Source organism: Taudactylus pleione, unplaced genomic scaffold (assembly GCF_031769625.1).
Source record: "Taudactylus pleione unplaced genomic scaffold, aTauple2 ptg000046l, whole genome shotgun sequence".
In the NCBI taxonomy this organism is placed as follows: Eukaryota; Metazoa; Chordata; class Amphibia; order Anura; family Myobatrachidae; genus Taudactylus; species Taudactylus pleione.
In genome coordinates this window covers 9,508,814-9,525,575 of record NW_028284448.1, presented here as the reverse complement: position 1 = coordinate 9,525,575, position 16,762 = coordinate 9,508,814, and the positions used below count along the sequence as shown (strand labels likewise).

The window sequence follows — 16,762 nt, the reverse complement described above, 5'->3', positions numbered from 1 at the left end:
ATCAACAGTTCCTCAGGTTCGCAATCAGCAGCGACCACTTCCAGTTTCGGGCGTTACCTTTTGGCCTGGCAACAGCACCACGTGTTTTCACCAAGGTGATGGCGGTCATGGCGGCTTCTCTGCGGCTGCAGGGAGTCCGCATGTTGCCGTATTTGGACGACCTGTTATTGGTGGCAGGATCTCCAGAGCTCCTGTTACGCCACTTGGACCTGACCATTGCACTGCTACAACGGCACGGCTGGCTAATCAACTGGCAGAAGTCCACTCTAATCCCGTCTCGGAGGATTCTGCATCTTGGAGCCTTATTGGACTCGGGACAGCAAAGGATCTTCGTGACGGAGGACAAGATCTCTGCTTTACAGTCAAGGGTGCGCAGTTGTCTGCACAGCCGCCGGGTGTCCTTACACTCGGCGATGAGGTTACTGGGCTCCATGGTGTCGGTGTTCGACATGGTGGAATACGCCCAGTTTCACTCCAGACCTCTGCAGCACCTGATCCTGTCCAAGTGGAACGGGCTGACTCAGTCTCTGAAGTCCCAGACGATTGTGCTCACCCAGGAGGTTCGCCTGTCCCTTACGTGGTGGTTACAGACGACCCACCTCAACAAGGGACGTCCGTTCTGGGTTCCAAATTGGGTCCTGTTGACAACGGACGCCAGTCTTCGGGGCTGGGGAGCAGTTTCGGGTCCACACTTGTTCCAGGGCAGGTGGACGCCGATAGAAGCGGAGCTTCCAATAAATATCTTGGAACTCCGTGCGGTCTTCAATGCTCTCCAGCAGGCACAGCGGTTTCTCCAGGGTCGCCCGGTGCAGGTCCAGTCGGACAACGCTACCACCGTGGCCTACATAAACAGGCAAGGAGGAACTCGCAGTCGGGCGGCTCTCGTAGAGGTCTCTCGGATCCTGGTTTGGGCGGAGCGCAATCTTCCGGCCATATCAGCGGTCTTCATCCCGGGAGTGCTCCATTGGGAGGCGGACTTTCTAAGTCGCCAGGACGTTCATCCGGGGGAATGGTCCCTGCACCCGGACGTTTTTCAACTACTGGTGGACAGGTGGGGTCTTCCAGAAATCGACCTCATGGCGTCCCGGCACAACAACAAGTTGCCGGTGTACGGGTCTCGCACAAGAGACGAAGGGGCGTCTCTGGTGGATGCTCTGTCCGTCCGGTGGACGTTCCGGTTCGCATACCTGTTCCCTCCGGTCTCCCTTCTTCCACGGGTAATCCGGAAATTCAAACAGGAAGGAGGGACGCTCCTGTTGATAGCTCCCGCGTGGCCCAGACGGCACTGGTTCTCAGACCTTCAGGGTCTGTCCGTGGACATTCCTCTGCGGTTGCCGCTACGACCGGACCTTCTGTCTCAGGGTCCTTGCCTTCACCCGGACCTGACTCGGCTGTCTTTGACGGCGTGGCTGTTGAGACGGCCATGCTGAGGTCCCGGGGGTTTTCCAGCTCTGTGGTGCGTACCATGTTGCGAGCTTGGAAACCGTCTTCCGCGAGGATATACCATCGCGTGTGGCATACGTTCTTCCAGTGGTGTCGACCGAGAGGTTATGCACCGCGGGAGTTTCGTCTGTCTCGGATTCTCGCCTTCCTGCAAGCGGGACTAGATCATGGGCTTCGCCTTGCTTCTTTGAAGGTACAGGTTTCGGCCCTATCTGTCTGGTTTCACCGTAGGATTGCTACAATCCCGGATGTGCGCACCTTTATGCAGGGTGTTCTCCGCATTCAGCCGCCCTTTGTTCCACCTGTGGCGCCTTGGGATTTGGCTGTGGTCCTGAGGGCTCTCCAAGGACCGCCGTTTGAACCACTGGGCTCAGTGGATCTTAAATGGCTAACAGCTAAGACTGTTTTCCTTCTGGCCATTGCTTCGGCCAGACGTGTTTCTGAGTTAGGGGCTCTTTCTTGTAGACCCCCTTTCTTGTTTTTTTATGGGAACAGGGCAGTGCTCCGCACTCGGCCCGAGTTTCTTCCCAAAGTTGTTTCCCAGTTTCATATTAACGAGGAAATAGTTGTTCCGGCCTTTAACTCACCGGGTCTTTCCGTGGGTGAGGCCTCTTTGGATGTTGTGCGGGCCTTAAGGACTTATGTTGACCGCACTTCTTCGTTTAGGAAGTCGGACGCTTTGTTTGTCCTCTTTGGCTTCCGTAAAAAGGGTTGGCCTGCTTCAAAGCAAACTTTGGCAGCCTGGATCCGTATGGCTATTTCTGAAGCTTATCTTCATGAAGGCCTACCGGTCCCTCCTTCTCTGAAGGCTCATTCCACTAGGTCTGTGGGTCCTTCGTGGGCAGCTCGACGTGGTGCCTCGGCAGTTCAGATCTGCAAGGCTGCTACGTGGTCTTCTGTCCATACCTTCGTGAGGTATTACAGGTTTGACACCTTCGCCTCTCAGGATGCTTCCTTCGGGCGGCGGATTCTCCTTTCTGCACAGGAGCGTCCCCACCCTTAAAGGATACTGCTTTGGGACATCCCCAAGGTATCCTGTGGATACCCTATGGACCCTGAAGTAGAAAATATGAGATATGGTAAGAACTTACCCTTGTTATCTCTATTTCTACGAAGTCCATAGGGTTCCACAGGACTCCCGCCCTGTCGCACCTGTGCTGCAGATGGGCTTTGCTCTGGTCACCGGTTTTCCGTCTCCCTCTGGTGAGAATGTGATTCTTGTATGTGTCCAGATTTTTGTTCTCTCTCTTCCTTCTCCTCCTCCGGCCTATGGCTTGGTAACTAACTGAGGTGCCTTGGCCCGGGGGCGGGGTATAGGAGGGGGACCTAGTGCATCCTGGGAGGCTGAAAGCTTAACTCTTTGGTGCCCTGCGACTGACGTCACACCTATACCCCAAGGTATCCTGTGGAACCCTATGGACTTCGTAGAAATAGAGATAACAAGGGTAAGTTCTTACCATATCTCATATTTTTGCAATAAACACACTTAGGGGCATATTCAGTTGGGTGCGAGTAATGCAAAAAAACTGCACCTTTTTTGCAATTCAATTACAGTCAGGTGCATAAATATTGGGACATTGACAGAATTTTCATATTTTGGTCTCTATTCACCACCACAATGGCTTTGACATGAAACAAACAAGATGTGCTTTAACTGCAGACTTTCAGATTTAATTTGAGGGTAATTACATCCAAATCAGGTGAACGGTGTAGGAATTACAACGTTTTCTATATGTGCCTCCCACTTTTTAAGGGGCCAAAAGTAATGGGACAAACTAAACAATCCTAAATCTAACTTTCACTTTTTAATACTTTGTTGCAAATCCTTTGCAGGCAATTACAGCCTGAAGTCTGGAATGCATAGACATCACCAGACGCTGGGTTTCATCCCTGGTGATGCTCTGCCAGGCCTCTACTGCAAATGTCTTCAATTCCTGCTTGTTCTTGGGGCTTTTTCCCTTCAGTTTTGTCTTCATCAAGTGAAATGCATGCTCAATCGGATTCAGGTCAGGGGATTGACTTGGCCATTGCATAACATTCCACTTTTTAGCCTTAAAAATCTCTTTGGTTGCTTTTGCAGTATGTTTCGGGTCATTGTCCATCTGCACTGTGAAGCGCCGTCCAATGAGTTCTGAAGCATTTGACTGAATATGAGCATATAGTATTGCCCGAAACACTTCAGAATTCATTCTGCTGCTTTTGTCAGCAGTCACATCATCAATAAATACAAGGGAACCAGTTCCATTGGCAGCCATACATGCCCACGCCATGACACTACCACCACCATGCTTAACCCGATGAGGTGGTATGTTTTGGATCATGAGCAGTTCCTTTCCCCATCCATACTCTTCTCTTCCCATCACTCTGGTACAAGTTGATCTTTGTCTCATCTGTCCATAGGATGTTGTTCCAGAACTGTAATGGCTTTTTTAGATGTTGTTTGGCAAACTCTAATCTGGTCTTCCTGTTTTTGTGGCTCACCAATGGTTTACATCTTGTGGTGAACCCTCTATATTCACTCTTGTGAAGTCTTCTCTTGATTGTTGACTTTGACACATATACACCTACCTCCTGGAGAGTGTTCTTGATTTGGCCAACTGTTGTGAAGGGGTGTTTCTTCACCAGGGAAATAATTCTTCTGTCATCCACCACAGTTGCTTTCCGTTGTCTTCCGGGTCTTTTGGTGTTGCTGAGCTCTCCAGTGCATTCTTTCTTTTTGAGAATGTTCAAAACAGTTGATTTGGCTACACCTAATGTTTTTGCTATCTCTCTGATGGGTTTGTTTTGATTTTTCATCCTAATGATGGCTTGCTTCACTGATAGTGACAGTTCTCTGGATCTCATATTGAGAGTCGACAGCAACTGATTCCAAATGCAAATGTCACACCTAGAATCAACTCCAGACCTTTTACCTGCTTAATTGATAATGAAATAACGAGGGAATAGCCCACACCTGTCCATGAAATAGCTTTTAAGTTGATAGTCCCATTACTTTTAGCCCCTTAAAAAGTGGGAGGCACATATAGAAACCGTCAGTGGCGTAACTTCATCCCAGGTGCCCGGAGGCAAGATAAATGTTGGTGCCCCCCCCCAAACTAAAATGTACCAGCACCTATGCCAGCCCCAGCTGCCGCCGCCCCCCTTATGCAGTTCCTTTTATATAATGCCCCCAGTAGTGGTCCGCCTATGTAGTGCTCCCCAGTAATGGTCCCCATATGCAGTACATCCTGTAGTGAGCCCCCGGTAGTTGCCCCCAGTAGTGAGGCCCCTTGTAGTTGCCCCCAGTAGTGAGCCCCCGGTAGTTGCCCCCAGTAGTGAGGCCCCTTGTAGTTGCCCCCAGTAGTGAGGCCCCTGTAGTTGCCCCCAGTAGTGAGGCCCCTGTAGTTGCCCCAGTAGTGAGCACCCTGTAGTTTCCCCCAGTAGTGAGGCCCCTGTAGTTACCCCCAGTAGTGAGGCCCCTGTAGTTACCCCCAGTAGTGAGTCCCCTGTAGTTACCCCCAGTAGTGAGGCCCCTGTAGTTACCCCCAGTAGTGAACCCCTGTAGTTGCCCCCAGTAGTAGGCCCCTGTAGTTGCCCCCAGTAGTGAGCCCCTGTAGTTGCCCCCAGTAGTAGGCCCCTGTAGTTGCCCCCAGTAGCAGGCCCCTGTAGTTGCCCCCAGTAGCAGGCCCCTGTAGTTGCCCCCAGTAGTGAGCCCCTGTAGTTGCCCCCAGTAGTAGGCCCCTGTAGTTGCCCCCAGTAGTAGGCCCCTGTAGTTGCCCCCAGTAGTAGGCCCCTGTAGTTGCCCCCAGTAGTGAGCCCCTGTAGTTGCCCCCAGTAGTAGGCCCCTGTAGTTTCCCCCAGTAGTGATGGCCCCCACCGCGCACACACACACACAAAAAAACCAAACACTTACCTTTATCCCCGCTCCAGTGCTGCTGCCGTCCATCCCTGGTGTCTGCTCCTCGGCACTATGGGAGTGACGTCATTACGTCACTCCCATAGTGCACTGCGGGTCCCGGAAGACGGAGGGAGCTCCGTCCTCCGGCTACCGCCAGGAGGATAGGAGCCGGGCGCCCGCTGGTAACACACTCAGCGGGCGCCCGGCAAATGGAGGGTGCAGGGGTGCGACCGCACCCCTTGCACCCTCCGTAGTTACGCCAATGGAGGTGGAGCGCCGATCAGCGGCGCTCCTTCTCCATGCAGCTCCCGGGGACAATGGAGCCAGGTGCCCCCTTCAGGGCTGACGCCCGGCGGCAAATGACTCCATTGTCTCCGGGAGTTCCGCCACTGGAAACCGTTGTAATTCCTACACCGTTCACCTGATTTGGATGTAATTACCCTCAAATTAAATCTGAAAGTCTGCAGTTAAAGCACATCTTGTTTGTTTCATTTCAAAGCCATTGTGGTGGTGAATAGAGGCCAAAATATGAAAATTCTGTCAATGTGCCAATGTTTATGCACCTGACTGTAGGTGCGTTTTTTTTTCTATTTTGCGCGTCAGGAGGTTTTTATCCTCGCACTTTCAGAGCAAGTTTTATTTTATTTTTTTCTAAGATCTCGCGCCCAATTGAATATGCCCCTTAGGGGTAAATTGTGCAAGTTTTTAGAAGTGGAGATGTTGCTCGTAGCAACCAATCAGATTCTAGCTATTATCTTCTAGATTGGTACTAGTATAATGTTAAGTAGAATCTGATTGGTTGCTATGGGCAACATCTGCACTTCTAAAAACTCTCACTTTAGTAAATATACCCTCTAGTTCTAGTTTACTAAAGTTTTCATATTGTAACACAAGTGTTCCGTAGTATGTTTGCTGTTTTTCATTGAAAAAATACCATCTAATCGACGCTCATAATTAAATTTTGCAGCCCAAATATAATGACATACTTAGGGCCTGATTCAGAGATGGTTGGTAATACAGCCACTGTCGCAGCCGCTCTTGTAATAGTGGTTGTAGGATTATACAAATGCTAATCTCAGCGTTCCTTTTGTGCTGGACGGTGTGGTGGAGTGTACGAGCAGTGAGATGCCCACTATCAGGCTGCATGGTCTGTGCATTTGCTATTGAGATTATCAACAATTCAACATCGAGGCAACATTGGTCGCTCTATCGATATCTACGGTAGCCTAGGGTCTACTCTAGCTACTCTCCTCTATATATGGCCTCTGAAGTTGTGGATTTGCGATTGGAAGCGTAGCAGCATTCCCAGACACGCCCGTGACACTCCCATAACACACCCATGATTCAGCCCCTTTTTACCATCACTTTAGGCCATTTTCCAGTCTCCGCCCTGGAACACCCAGGCATCGCAAACCCCTTCTCAAGTGTTAGCGATTCAGGGCCTGATTCAGACCCGGTCGCAAGCGCTGAGCGCTCACAACCGGGTCGATGGTGGCCCAGAGCGCATGCGTACGACGGAGCCGGCTCCATCGTACGCATGCGCGAGACCCGGATAGCGACGGACAATCCGTCGCTCCGGGTCTCGCACCAAAAGGGGCGTGCTGTTGATGTTGAGTGACAGCACGCCCCCTTTGGTGGGCGGGCCGGGGGGGGAGTGGCTGCCCAGACGGAGGCGTTCCCATGAGAACGCCTACCGTTTGGGGGCGGCCCCAACGACATCACAAGTGATGTCAGAGGGGGAGCTTTCGACTCTGTTTGAGATTGGGGTTGATGCTACGGGCAACACCTTCACTTCTATAAAATCCGCACTTTAGTAAACATACCCCTTAGTGTAAATATTACAGATGACACACAAAAAAATTTGCTAAATTTAAGACTGACTCCCCTTTCCCTTCATTATCATTATTATTATTATTAACATTCATTTATTCTGCACAAGCCTGCTCTGCACTGCAGTGCTTTTCAGCTGTGATGGATATTGTAACAGGTGGTGGCAGTGTTTCTGTAGGTGTTTCTCTCTGATAATTATATGCATAGTGAATGCTTTAAAGCACATATTAGCTCTGTTTAAGCTATTCTCTATTTTGACCTCACAAAGGGCCTGATTCAGACCCGCTCGCAAGCAGGTCGAAGGCCGGGCAGTGCGCACGCGCGAGCCCCGGAGCGAGCGAGAAATCACTCACTCCGGCGCTTGCATCCAAAAGGGGCGGCTGTCAAAGTTGATCGACAACTCGCCCCATTTGGTAGGTGGGTCGGGGGGGGGGGGGTGGCTGGCCAAACGGAGGCCAGGAACGCCTGCAGTTTGGGGGCGGCCCCACTGTGGTGAGCTTCCGGCTCTATTAGAGCCGGAAGCTCACTGGGGCTTGCACACTGGGGCTTGCGGCAGACGAGACCCTACCAGAAGGGTCTCGTCGCAAGCCCCGATGGTCGCGACCATTGCGACCATCACCTGGCCGACCATCACCTGGCCGATCGCTAAAGCTGTGGTCACCCACAGCTTAGCGAGCGGCCAGAAGGCCGGTCCAAAAAAAGAAAAAAAAACGCCCTTCAGATCTGCGAACTGCCTCAGGCAGCGAGCAGGTCTGAATCAGGGCCAAAGTGCAATCATTACAAACTAAAAACACACAAATGCTGCTATAAATATATAACAATATTTAAAAAGTTACTTTACATTATTGTGACTTGATTATTAGTAGGTTCTGTTTTTATAATTGCCCCTCATTGTTTGATTAAGAAAGAGAAAAAAGGGTACATAGGAAATATAATATTAAATTAAAAAAAAGTTAATATCCACTGTATAAAATAAAATGCTGTCTAAGAGGATCTCCCCAACGGAGACGATTATTGCATTCTGCACAGCTAGTTCTCGCAGTGCGCGAGCACGAAACAGCTATTGCGATCGGGACTGCGATCAGAGGCTTTGCAGCCCCCTTTCAGAGTGATTGACAGGAAGCACCGTTTGTGGGTGGTGACGGGGGGGTGGTCAGGGAAACGCAGGCATGGCAGTGCATTCCGATGCCGTTGCAGGGGGCGTGCATAAATTAGCCACTGTGATGCCATACGCAGTGTGAGGTCTCATAGCGTGTGAGGTTGTTAGCAATTTCTGAGTAAGGTCAGAGCTTGTGCAAGTGTGCGTAAGGCTGCGATGGTACTCGATTGTACCGATGGTTTCGCTATTCTGCTAAGCATTACTGATGTGTGTAAGGTAAAGTGGGCATCTTTATGTTGTGCTGAGTTTGCATAGCTATCACAATTGAACTGCGTGCATACGCAGTATTGCGGTCCGTAGTGAATCAGGCCCTATGACCATTGTCTTAGCCTCTCATGTTCTGTTCCTTTTATCTCTCAGGCTCCACCATTGAGAGTGTTATTGATTGGTACAAATGGTACTGGGAAAACAGTGAATGCCAGATGGATAGCAGAAAAAATAGGCATTTTCCACATCCAATTTCAAGAGCGACTGCAGGAAATCATGTTGTCTAAGCTGCAGAAAAAGATTGGACCTCAGTATGAAGAAGACACTGCTCAAGAAGAGTCAACTGATGAAGCTATTCTGCATGAATTAGAAAATGGAAACATGGATGAAAGGCAAAAAGAGGACATTGTGGATTCAAAGGTATATAATGTATGTTTTTCTGTTTAGTGTCTACATTAGCACATCTGGTGCAGCAATGACTTAGCATGTTGTAGAAGAAAATGATTGAATGCATTAATACAGCCTTACTTTACTTTATATAGGAAGAGGTGGTTCTGACGCCAGAAGAGGAAGCAGTCAGGTCTTATTTAGCAGACAATGAGCCTCTGCCAACAGAAGTGCTGGACCAGGTTGTAGCAGAGTGGTGGACAAAAGAGCCATTTCGGTAATTTGAAAATATATGAATAGTATATAATTGGCATTGTTAGAGGCACTATCATCCCAGTTGCATATAATTATAACATATTAATTATCTATTTTGTGTGAATCAATATTTGCCAGGAAACCTTCCATTTTTAAGTTGCAGCTCTTATAGGACTTTTTCTCCCTCAAGGAGAAAGGTATGGTGTGCAATTATAATCCAGTAAGAACAAATAAATAAAATATATTTAATTAATTGAATCTTCAGAGCTGCTACAGTTGGAGGGAGCTGCAACCCACCAGTAAATAAAGATAAAAGGAAAAATTACTGTAGTGCTAGTAGAGACAATGGGGGTCATTCAGACCCACTCGCGAGCGGCAGTACGCTCGCAAGTGGGTCGATGTTCCCCACTGCGCATGCGCACGACGGAGGGAGCTCTGTCGTGCGCATGCACGAGACCCGGCGAGCGAAGGACTTTCCATCGCTCCGGGTCTCGCACCAAAGGGGGCGTGCTGTCGATGTTGATTGACAGCACGCCCCCTTTGTTGGGCGTGCCGGGGGCATGCCTGCCAGACGGAGGCGTTCCCATGGGAACGCCTACCGTCTGAAGCCGGCCCCACTGACATCACTAGTGATGTCAGTGGGAGTGATTTTGGCTCTGATAGAGCCAAAATCACTCCAGGGCTTGTGGTTGAGAAACCCGACCACTGGGTTTCTCTCGCAAGTCCGATGGTCGCGATGGTCAAGACCATCGCGACCATCTTGTTGGACGCTCGTATATGCTGTGGGTGGTGACCCACAGCTATATGAGCGTCCAGGAGTACGCTCCATTTTAATGGAGGAGGGCCCTGATTCAGAGTGAGCGCTCTGGTCAGAGCGTCCGACTCTGAATCAGGGCCAATATACAATTTAATATCAATTATAACAATAAATGAAACAATGTAGCATGTGCACAAAAATCAATACACTGTATCTTCTAAAAGGTAAATATAAAAACTCTTAGAGGGGTAGCAGATATATTCCAAAATAGTATATACACAATTATTGTGATATCAAGGAGAACTTCCACTTAGATATAACCCGAATGGGTATATTTTCCTCAAGTGAGATGCTGGTATGTTGTTCTCCAAGTCAACTTAAATAACAAATTTATTATTGGAGCCGTGATATATGGTAGCTTTATCTTGCGGCTCACCTGGTTCTCAAGCAATGTCTGGTGGGAGAAATCCAGTAGCGTGTGATAAAAGCGGCTTAGTTATCTACGGCAGTGTAACCAAAAGCAGCCCCAGACCGATGTGCCGTCTGTGTAGAAGCTGCCGCTGTATGAGTTCAGCCGGTGGGGTAAGTATAATGCACTCGTCCGGGGAAGTGAATGCAGCTGCTGTCGAAAACATTCGAGTCTCGACCGGAGAGAGCTGGCGCAGTCTGAGTGGAGGAAGGCTCAGACCGCGGGCAGATGGTTGTACTCTCAATCAGGGAACTGTGGGATGCAGCTGCTGGCAGTTGACTTGGAGAACAACATACCAGCATATCACTTGAGGAAAATATACCCATTCGGGTTATATCTAAGTGGAAGTTCTCCTTGATATCACAATAATTGTGTATATACTATTTTGGAATATATCTGCTACCCCTCTAAGAGTTTTTATATTTACCTTTTAGAAGATACAGTGTATTGATTTTTGTGCACATGCTACATTGTTTCATTAATTGTTATAATTGATATTAAATTGTATATTGTCTCTACTAGCGCTACAGTATTTTTTCCTTTTATTTTTTCCTTTTTCTCCCTCAACCTTAAAGCCCTTTCCCCTCTTCAGACACCTTAAATGTATTGCTTTGTACATGTCCTCCTACATCTCCCTTTCACTAAATGCATTATTTCTGTGCTTTCCAGCAAATCATGTATATCAAACAGGCAAAGATTTTTGTTGTTCTTTGACATGATACAGTACACACTTGCTTTGCGGATACAATTGTATACCAAGCATAGTAGATATTTGTAATCTCCAAGAAAAACAAAATGAACTACACTGACTGACTAAAAGATGCATACTGTATTTTGCGGGAAGCGAGTAGTAGACATAAAAGACATGACATGCCTAATATACTATTGTTGGAATAAAAAATATCCTTACTAAACATCTACTTCTATAATAATTTATATAGGGGGATTTGGGGACTGAGGGCCTTATTCACTACGGATAGCTATTCTGCTAATACGCACGCAATGCAGTTGCTAATATCAGAGGTGATTGCGATCGCAGCCTAACATAAGGACGCCCACTTCCCCATACTCACATCCGTATACTTTGGCAACATAACAAAATAATCGGTAACATCAAGTAACATATTACCCACAATGCACAGTTAAGGCAGGTCAGACCTCACTCAGGAACTGCTTACTTCAATGCACACTATGATGCCTCAGGCTGCGTCTGGTATTGCAGTGGCTAATTTATGCATGCCCCTGCAACGCCGCCCCGACGCACTGGCACGCCTGGCTTCTCCCGACCACCACCCCCGTCACCACCCACAAATGGTACTTCCTGTCAATCACTCTGCAGTGGGTCTGCATAGCCTCTGCGATCGCATTTCCAATCACGTCTGGTTCACGCACACACATTACATGCACAGTGCAAAATACTCGGCCGATTGCGTGCGTATTAGCAACTGCAATCCTTGCTAAATCAGGCCCTTAGTTAAATTAAAGTTTGTTTTTAGGAGATATTATTTCTTATGAGTAGCTGTGGTGTCCCTAAAAGCTAAGGTCAAGGACTAGTATGATAATCACACACAGTTGCATGCAAGCTGGCTTCAGAGGAGTTGTATTTTCTGATAGATTTAGTAAAACTAAGAATACATTCAGACCACTTGAAAGAGCTTTTCTGATATGGTTCAGACAGAGAGATAAGCCAACAGGCCATCTATCATAGCTTTATCACTGTAAAACAAATCCTCTCCAACTATGGGCCTGATTTAGAGATGGACGCAGTTAGCACCACTACTGCGTCTTTGTATGCAGCGGCTGTGCTACAATATGGAAAGCCGCAGGAGGCGTCTTGAGCTAAAAGATGTCCACTGCTGGCTTCTTTGATCCAATGCTGCATCCGAAGACGCAGCATCTAATTAACTGTGTGACCATCAGACATCTGAGTAACCATCAGGTTGTTTGGTTAAATCACGCATCTGGGGCCATTAAAGAAGCATCCAAGGGCGCAGCCACTGGCTTCGACATGTCCAGAAAATGGGGCCGACACGCATCATTTTCTGTAACACTTCCTGTCGTCACCCCCAAATCCAGCATTTTAATCCTGCTTCGGAATTTGGGGCACTGCGAGTGACATTGTAGCCCCAGATCTGCACATGTGCCGTGTGGCTCCTGCACATGCGCAGATCTAAAAACATCGGAGATGTGCGTAAATATCGGGTTTATGCACAGCTCTGAACTAGGCTCTATGCGCCTGATTCAATAAGGATCGCTATTGCTAAATCGCACGCAGATGTGCGATTGTTGCATACTGCACATGCATAGCAGTGCGCGTGCGTGAAGGCACCACCTGGGGCACCGAGAGGGGGGGAGGGAGCGGATACTCTTTGCCCGGGCCCGGGCTTACTAGAGGGGAATGGCGGGGGCCCCAAGTCCAGTGCCATTCTCCCCCTCCCTCCTCCCACCCACACAGCAACCAAGCACACAGCGTGTGCTGGGCTGCAGAGGGAGACTGCTCGTTGCTACTGAGCAGCAGCCGCAGCAGTCTCCTATGCCTGTGGGGGGGAGCAATCACAGCGCCCCCCTCCCAAGCGCACAGCAAAAATAAGAGTTATGGTATAACATACCTTTGTTAACTCTTTTTTTCTTCAAGGTCCATGGGGTCCACAGCCATTACGTTGGGGGTATGAATCCCGGTCACCAAACAGTTAATACAAACGAGCTCTCTGCTCCCAGGATGCATCGGGTTTCCTCCTCATATACCCCACCTCCTGCCTCAGGTAGCCAGTTCGTTACCAAGCTCAAGCAGGCAGAGACAAACAAAGGGTAAGAAAGAAATGACCCATACTTACGAGTCCAGACTCTCAAGAGAAGAAACTACGGAAAACCTCCCCCAGAACTACAGGTGCGTCTGGGTGGGTGTCCTGTGGACCCCATGGACCTCGAAGAAAAAGAGTTAACAAAGGTATGTTATACCATAACTCTTATTTTCTTCTTCGGGGTCCATGGGGTCCACAGCCATTACGTTGGGGATATCCCAAAGCGCTAACCCTACGGGCGGGGACGCTCCTGACTCTCGGAAGAGAGGAGAATCCTATGCCCGAAGGAGGCATGCTGAGAGGCAAAAGTGTCAAAGGCATAAAATTTGACAAAGGTATGGATGGAAGACCATGTGGCTGCTTTACATAATTGCTCAGCAGAAGCACCCCGGCGGGCAGCCCATGATGGACCTACCGCCCTAGTAGAATGTGCCGTCACTGAATCCGGCACACGCATACCAGCCTGTGTATAAGCCAATGACATTGCCATGCGAATCCACCTGGCCAGTGTCTGTTTATTGGCTGGCCAGCCACGCTTATGACAACCATAAAGTACAAAAAGTGAATCGGACTTCCTCCATTTGCTCGTGCGTTTAACATAAATTCTCAACGCACGGACCACATCCAGGGAAGCCTCACCTTGTGAGAGACTTGTGCCCTGAAATGCTGGAACTACTATTTCTTCATTAATATGAAATTTAGACACCACTCTCAGAAGGTAACCCTCCCTAGTACGTAGTACTGCTCTATCTTGATGAAATATCAAGAACGGCTCCCGGAAGGAAAGCGCAGCTAAATCCGACACTCTACGTGCAGATGCCATAGCAAGGAGGAATACCGTATTTGATGTTAGCCACTTGATGTCTATTGAATTTAAAGGCTCGAACGGAGGAGCCTGTAAAACCTTCACAACTAGAGTCAAGTCCCACGGAACAACCGGGGAAACGAAGGGAGGCTGAATCCTCACACCCCCTGAAAAAAGGTCTTTATATCCGGTCTCAGAGCAATTTTATGTTGGATCCAGACTGAAAGAGCTGACACCTGTACCCTTAAAGAGGCCAGGCATAGCCCTTTTTCCAGACCGCTTTGAAGAAAATCCAGCACTCTGTATATCAGGAATTTATGTGGATCATACCCTTTCAGTTCACACCACTGAAAGAAAGTATGCCAAACCCTATAATATATACGGGCTGTGGATGGTTTCCGTGCCTTCAGCATCGTCCGTATAACAGACTCGGAAAACCCCTTTTCCCTCAAGACGGAGGCCTCAAGAGCCATGCCGTCAAAGATAGCCGATGAAGATCCGGGTACCAGCAGGGACCCTGTAGCAACAGATCCGGTCTCAATGGCAGAGGCCATGGATAGTCGATGGAGAGAGACTGTAGATCTGTGAACCAGTGCCGTCTCGGCCACGCCGGAGCTATTAATATGACGGTGCTGCCCTCTTGTTTGATCTTTTTGACCACTCTGGGCAGAAGAGCAAACAGGAAAAACAGATATACCAGCTTGTAACGCCACTTTACTGTCAGTGCATCTACAAACTCGGCTCTCGGATCTCTTGTCCAGGATCCGTACCTGGGAACCTTGTTGTTCCTTCTTGATGCCATCAGATCTATTTCTGGTAGACCCCACCTGTCCACAAGGTTCCGAAAAACCTGTGGATGTAGGGCCCATTCCCCTGCATTTATCTCTTGCCGACTGAGAAAATTGGCCTCCCAATTCAGGATTCCTGGAATGAACACGGCAGATATCGTGGGCAGATGAGTCTCTGCCCATACCAGGATTCTTGATACCTCTGCCAAGGCGGCCCGACTCCTCGTGCCCCCTTGATGATTTAGGTAGGCGACCGCGGTGTGATTGTCCAACTGTATCTGCACCGACCTGCCCTTTAAGATTTCCTGAGCCTGCACTAAAGCTTTGAATATAGCTCTTAGTTCAAGGATATTTACAGGTAGCCGGCTTTCCGTCACTGACCACTTTCCTTGGAAAGTGTGTGACCCCGTCATCGCCCCCCAACCTTGAAAACTGGCGTCGGTTTTGACTAATGTCCAATCCGACACCCAAAAGGGGCGACCCTGACTGAGATGCTTTGTCTGCAACCACCAGGTCAGGGACAACCATACCTCTGGAGAGAGATGCAGCAGCTGGGACCTGATCGTGCTATGATCCTTGTTCCAGCGAGACAGAATGAATTGCTGCAGTGGTCTGGAGTGGAATTGAGCGTATTCCACCATCCTGAAGGTGGCCACCATCGACCCCAGGACCTGCATGGCTACTAGAACGGATATTTGCCTGTTGCGAAGCAACCTGCGTATTCGTGATTGTAGAGCTAGGATCTTCTCCTCCGGCAGATATATTCTCTGCACCACGGAGTCCAATCTCGCTCCCAAATGACACATCTGTTGTACCGGACAGGGTGACGACTTTTGCCAGTTTATGATCCAGCCGTGACTGTACAGGCATGATACTGTCAGCCTCAAATGATCCTGTAACTGCTGTGGGGACTGCCCCAGCAACAGGAGGTCATCCAAGTAAGGTAAAATCCTGATGCCTTGGCGCCTGAGGCATACCATCATCACTGCCATCACCTTGGTGAATACCCGAGGGGCTGTGGACAGGCCAAACGGCAGGGCCTGGAACTGAAAATGTTCCTCCCCTACCGCAAAACGAAGAAATTTTTGATGAGCCTGTGTGATTGGGATGTGAAGGTAGGCATCTTGTATGTCTAGGGACACCATATAGTCCCCCTGTTCCATTGCCAACACAATCGATCGCAATGTTTCCATCCTGAACCCGGGGGCTTGAACAAATTTGTTGAGCTCTCTCAGATTTAGAATAGGCCGGTATGACCCATTCGGTTTCAGAACCAAGAACAGATTGGAGTAAAACCCCTCTCGGGAACTGGTTCTCTGGCACCGGAATCACTACTTCTGATGCTAGTAAGGCAAGAATAGCCTTCTGAAGGGCCAAAGCTCTTTCTGAACCCACCTGCGGGTTTACACAAAAGAACATTTGAGGAGGAGTCCTCCAAAACGTCAGGGCGTACCCTCGGGAAACAACTCCCCGAACCCAGGCATCCTACGTCGTGAGGTGCCAGGGCTCTGAGAACCGAAGCAGTCGGCCCCCCACCCTGGGATCCCCCAGGGGGAGGCCCGTCCTATCAGGCCACTAGTTTATCCTGGACCCTAGATCCTGGACGTTTGTTCTGCCAGGGCTTCCTGGATCCTGCCTTTCTTGGTGGAAATCTTGCTGAGGGCTGACTTTTGGCCTTGCCCTGCGGCCGAAACCCCCGAAAGGACGCCCTCCTCAATTTAGACGAAGTTGCTGATGGTAAACCTGCCGTCTTTGAGGCTGCCATAGAGGATACAATTTTGTCCAGTTCTGGACCAAAGAGCAAACCTCCTGTGAATGGAAGGAATTCTAGGGCCTTTTTGGACCCAACATCTGCCCTCCAATCCTTCAACCAGACGATCCTACGTGCCACCACGGACTCAGCTGAAACTTTAGAGGAAAGGATCCCTGCATCATCCAAATAAGAGGCCCCTTCTCTAATAAAGAAGATCATATCCAGTTGCTC

General features: G+C 49.1%; 1 protein-coding gene across 2 annotated transcripts in view; it reads left to right on the top strand.

The window, feature by feature from the left end:
- The window catches only part of AK9 (adenylate kinase 9), a 171,381-nt gene that overhangs the window by 92,469 nt on the left and 62,150 nt on the right, over positions 1-16,762 (top strand). For both annotated transcript variants that reach the window (XM_088460477.1, XM_088460478.1), the window contains exons 25-26: positions 8,670-8,936; positions 9,059-9,180. In XM_088460477.1, the coding sequence (XP_088316603.1) occupies positions 8,670-8,936; positions 9,059-9,180 (389 nt within the window). The remainder of the gene's footprint in view (positions 1-8,669; positions 8,937-9,058; positions 9,181-16,762) is intronic.